The 6,000-nt window shown below is 34.2% G+C and overlaps 1 protein-coding gene across 1 annotated transcript; it reads left to right on the top strand.

Moving 5' to 3' along the window:
- Nucleotides 1-1,248: 1,248 nt before the first annotated feature.
- On the top strand, nt 1,249-4,508 carry hoxd13a (homeobox D13a). Its single transcript, XM_056465176.1, has 2 exons — nt 1,249-1,932; nt 4,073-4,508. Exons 1-2 carry the CDS (start codon nt 1,392-1,394, stop codon nt 4,303-4,305), a joined length of 774 nt encoding a protein of 257 aa, XP_056321151.1. The 5' UTR covers nt 1,249-1,391; the 3' UTR covers nt 4,306-4,508.
- The last annotated feature ends 1,492 nt before the right edge of the window (nt 4,509-6,000 follow it).

Raw genomic sequence — 6,000 nt, 5'->3', positions numbered from 1 at the left:
GCAACCTGTATATATTCGTTGTAAATCTGATCATAGTTAATACAACCTGTATATAATGTTGATAGTACATCCATCTGTAAATATCACCAGCTTTTCTATAATTGCACTTGATAACTTATACCTATACCCTGCACTTGCTGCTATTGCACTCCTGGTCAGACCTACATTGCATTGCCTTGTACTTCTATCTAATATAACATTTTAACTTTTCTTATTTTCAAAGAATCTTGGAGAACATGGATAAAAACTTGAATGCAAATTAACATAATTCCATAAATTAATATTAAGCTTAGTAACATTGATCATAATAAAACATTTAGACTTTTATTGGTTTCTGGAGACTGTATGACACTGAATAATAGTGACTATACATGAGGAAACTTCCGGAATTTTAATTTATTACTGTATTTCTGTATACGTTTATTGTTAATAAAATGTGCAGTATGGGCTTCAAAACTATTAAACACAATGTTTCCAAAATCCAAAGACAGAGAAATATTAATAAACCTGACATAATGATTGGCCCACTCTAAAACAATACAGAGCTGTTGTTGTTGTAACTCAGTGTTGGATCAAATATTGACAAACCCAACTTTGGGTTATTTTTTTTTATTCATTAGTTCATTTTTCTTCTCCTTATTCATCAGTGGTCACCACAGCGGAATGAACCACCAACTTATCCTTGTGTTTTACACAGCAGATGCTCTTCAGCTGCAACCCAGTACTGGGAAACACCCATTCACACTCATACGGCCATTTTTAGTTTATTCAATTCACCTGTACCAGACTGTTGGAGCACGCCAACATGAGAACATGCAAACTCCATGAGGAGAACATGCCAACTGTTCCAGCCGGGCCTCGAACCAGCGACCTTTTTGCTGTGAGGCGACAGTGCTAACCACTGAGCCACCGTGTTGCCTATAATTAAAAAAAAATTACATTTAAATATAAAATTTTTACCCAGCGGTTACGTTTATCCATATTTGACCCAATGTTGGATTACAACAACCCATACATTTTTAAAATGCATATATTTTGTGCTATGTTAATATTTCATGTGCTAATGTGAGGCTTAGCTGCGCTGCAAGCTTTTATACATGAAAATAAACGCAATTAAAGACGAAAACGTTATTAAAAACCCTCTCCTTAAACCATGCTCGCTCACAGACACATGGAAACTACTCTGCGCTTTCGTCCAAGTTCAGCTTTACTATTTGCATGTCACATGGCGACAGCTGCCCAATCACATCCCATGTTTTCTGACCTATGTAATTAGTCCGGGAAATAAACATAAAAGCTTAACTGTCAACGGAGATGTTATTTTCTGCGCACATTTTTCTTGGTTTTGAGCCCATAACAGACATGAGTTAAATCACTGAGCGCAGAGGAATATGGACGGAGGGGGACTGGATGAGGAGTTCATAAACGTTTACCCATCTGCCTTCGGGAGTCACTCAAGCCGGTGTACATCAGGAGCGCCGGGACTCTCCGCTGTCGATCGACCGACTTCTGTTTGCAATGAGTCTATCAGTCCTTACTTTTCTTTTCCATCCAATATCGGCACCGGCTCCTTAGTCACGTTTGGATGCCATTTGGAAAACAGTTACAAAGTTCCACAGAACGCCGTGTTCCCGCCTAGTGTTGCGAAGCAAAACGGACAGTTCGCCAATAAACCCGTGGACTATGCTGAAGCCTCCAGCTGGCTTAAAGAGTTCGCTTTCTATCAAGGTTGCACGGGCTCCTATCCGAGAATCCCTGCCTTTATTGATCTACCTGTGGTTCAGAGAGCAATGGTGGGAGATCCTAGACGTGAGACTTGTTTGACAATGGAAGGCCACCAACATTGGGACTGGTCAAACAATTGCAGCAGTCAACTTTATTGCTCTCAGGACCAGACGCGGAGCCCGCATATCTGGAAACCATCATTAACAGGTAAGACTTAGTCTCTGCTTTGACTCACTCCTCGCCTCTCTTCATTAGCTACGCGTAAAGAGCAGTTTTGTGGACACATTAAGGAGGCACAATCTCTCTGATCCAAAGAGCAACGTAATTTATAATCCAAAGTGTAAGAGATATCGGATTCAATGTGATTTTGTGTTTACATGCAGAGGAGACCCTTGTTTTGCACCATTTAAAATAAAACCTAAATTTTCGCTCTCAGATTTTTTTATTGATCCATATTTGAGTAAATTCATGTCGGTATGACGGTAATTACACGCCAAAAATAAGCATACTAGGATATAAACAACAGTTTAAAATAATTGTTTGAGTTTAATTGGAAATTATAATAATAATAATAATAATAATAATAATAATAATAATAATAATAATAACAATAATAGTATCAATAATAATAAATACATAACCCAACGGTTGAGTTTGTCCATATTTAACTCAACATTGGTTATTACAACCCAACATTTGTAAAGTGTATATAAATGTATTATTTAATAACCAGAAGCACAACTTTTAATAATCTAATCTATAATTGAACACTACAGACGTTCAGATTTTGTGTTTTACCATAAAATACAGGCTAAAAATGATGAGCTATTAACCCAACATTGGTTAATACAACCCAACATTTTTTAAAGAGTACATAAATGGATTATTTAATAACCAAAAGCACACATTTTAATAATCTAATCTATAATTAAACACTACAGACATTCAGATTTTGTGTTTTCCATAAAACTACAGGCTAAAAATGATGGGCTATAAACCCAACATTGGTTAATACAACCCAACATTTTTTAAAGAGTACATAAATGTATCATTTAATAACCAAAAGCACACATTTTCATAATCTAATCAATAACTAAACACTTCAGACGTTCAGATTTTGTGTTTTACCATAAAACTACAGGCTGAAAATGATGAGCTATTAACCCAACATTCGTTAATACAACCCAACATTTGTAAAGTGTATATAAATGTATCATTTAATAACCAGAAGCACACATTTTAATAATCTAATCTATAATTAAATTCGACAGACATTCAGATTTTGTGTTTTACCATAAAACTACAGGCTAAAAATGATGGGCTATTAACCCAACATTGGTTAATACAACCCAACATTTGTAAAGTGTATATAAATGTATCATTTAATAACCAGAAGCACACATTTTAATAATCTAATCTATAATTAAACACTACAGACATTCAGATTTTGTTTCACCATGAAACTATTCTCTAAAAAAATGTGGGTTGTATTAACCTAACATATACAACCCAACATTATTAAAGTGTGCGTAAATGGATAATTGAATAACCAGGAGCACAGATTTTAATAATCTAATCTATAAATAAACTCGACAGACATTATTGACTTATACAGACTTTCTGTTTTGCCATGAAACTACACCATACAAATGGTGGGCTGTGTTAACCCAACATTGGTTTATACAACCCAACATGTGTAAATATATAAATATTTTAAAAATAACTACACTCTAAAAAAATACTGGGTTATTTCGACCCACTTCTGGGTGTTACACAGACTAACCCAACTGCTGTTTTATATATATAACAATGAATAGGACCAATTTTAACCCAGTGTTTGGATTTGTCCATATTTTACCCAATATGGGTTTAAATAACCCAGTATTTCTTAGAGTGTATAAGCACAAATTTTAACAATCTAATCTATAATTAAACGCTACAGACATTAAGGACTTTTACTGACTTTGTGTTTTGCCATGAAACTACACTCTAAAAAAAGAGATGTAATAACCCAATATTGGGTCAAATATAGACAAACCCAACACTTAAGAAATATAATTTAATTTGAATCGACAAAATTAACACAACGGTTCAGTTTGTCCGAATTTGACCCAACTTTGGGTTAAAACAACCAGATTTGTTTCAGAGCCGAGGAGCTGATATGGCATTAGATAAAAATACACACACATTCTCTTTGGATTTTGATGATTGAAAGACCTTTCTTTTAAAAATGCGACGTTCATTTAAGGTGTATGATTGTTAATATTTAAGTAATTAAATAGTTTTTAAACTGAAGAGGCTTATAAATAATTAAAATTAATTAAAATTGTGTTGTTTTTTTCCTCAGAGGAAGCAGCAGCGGCTTCGTTCTGTCAGCGCGGGAGAAAGAAGCGGGTTCCTTACACAAAATCTCAGCTGAAAGAGCTCGAGCGTGAATACAACACCGCTAAGTTCATTACAAAGGAGAACAGACGGCGGATCGCTTCTTCGACCAACCTGTCTGAGAGACAAGTAACTATATGGTTTCAAAACCGACGGGTCAAGGATAAGAAGAGACCTGACGTCTGCATCAAATGCTAATCCTAATGATATCTTTGTAGAATTGGTTAATATAAAGTATAAATTATAGTCAAATGTAAAGTACAATCATAAGTAAACTGTTATTATTATTTGTCAATCAGTTAATTCTCCCGCCATATTCCTGTTTCCCACTCAAAATGTTATAGTCTATATTTTCTTTAATTTGAGTGTGTACCATAGTTGTTTATATCAGACTTTTACGTGTAAAACACATTTAAAATAAAATACAATACACTATTGTTTACCGATGTCCTTTATATCTGTTTGATCCCATTGCACTAAATAGGAAAGTATTACGCGGAATACTATTGTGAAAAGATTAAATTAATACGAACTCGGATGTTTTCCGCACTGAAAATGTATTGTAGCCCGTTTATATTTCCGTTTGCTTTTTTGGTAGTCATTTTATTAGAACTACGATTTTATGTTGGTATATTTTGATAAGTATAACATATTAATAATTGCTTTATTCAGATGTGAATGGTCTACATAATACATGTCACTGAAAAAAATATTCAAAAATGAGTCCTTGGATTTACTCAATTTTTTACGTCAAGTGGTTGTAAACATTTTATTTGGGCTGAATTTAAACAAAAAAATTAAGTTGAACATTATTAAATTGTATTTGTTTAAATTCAACACAAATAAATTGTTTGCAACACTTTTACAACACTTTTTTCAGTAGGCGAATTAGACTCAGTGTCTAAATAAGTTAATGTGAAGTGTACACTATTAATAAAAGCATTGTTTAAGCACGCAATCTATACAATTTTACACATCCAAATAATACATTTCGATAGTGGTTTGGTAATCAAGTGTAAGTGTCAAGTTAATTCCTCCATGGGAATAAACAACTCAAACAATCTACTCCCAAACTTCGCATTCAGCATTTTAAGATAAAACTTCACTTATAAAAACATTTAAACATCATCCTCTTTTGAAACTTTTTCTTCTCGCTGACCTTGAGACACTCAGTCAGACTAGACCTTGACTGCAAGAGGTCTCATAAACAAATACTCGCCACCTATTCATGAAGCTGCGGCGCCATCTATCGGTCAGCATTGTGCACTGCATTAATCAAATTCACTTTTATATAAAAGAAACAAACGTTTTAGGAATTGATCTAACTGATATGCACTGATGATGGCGTTCAGATTAATATGTGATATAATGAGTTATGAAAAATATAGCCTAATAAATTAATCTGTCACAAAGTTGGCAGCGTGCTGTGTATTATTTTGAAGTACGGACTACTCAATATTTCCTCTGGTAAATAAGGGGGAAAACTTCTCTTGGAGGGATGAGAACTCGCACCACACAAGACGAAACTATTGCAGGCGAATTCATAGGAAGGGTCTAACCATTTAAGAAATTATTTATAGCTCAAAAGCATGCTGTTTTCAGCTTGTAAATCCTGTTTCAGAATATCTGAAATTAGTACAATTTTACTTGCACTGATTTACTTTGGCTTTCAAATGAAATGCACTTGGACTTGTTTTGCTAAAAAAAACTGCGTCTGGACTTTGACCTTGAACTATCCTGATGTACCATACACATTTATATTATAAATACTTTTTATTTTAAGTCGAACGGGTGAGGTTTCTGTGATTTCAGCACGCAAGAGGATTTGAAATAGCCTAAAGCAATCCCATCTGAAAGGTTTTCATGAATTTACTGGACCCGTAAATAGCGGGA

Source organism: Danio aesculapii, chromosome 9 (assembly GCF_903798145.1).
Source record: "Danio aesculapii chromosome 9, fDanAes4.1, whole genome shotgun sequence".
NCBI classification, from domain to species: domain Eukaryota; kingdom Metazoa; phylum Chordata; class Actinopteri; order Cypriniformes; family Danionidae; genus Danio; species Danio aesculapii.
Note: the sequence above shows the minus strand (reverse complement) of the source record. Positions and strands in the feature narration are given on the sequence as shown.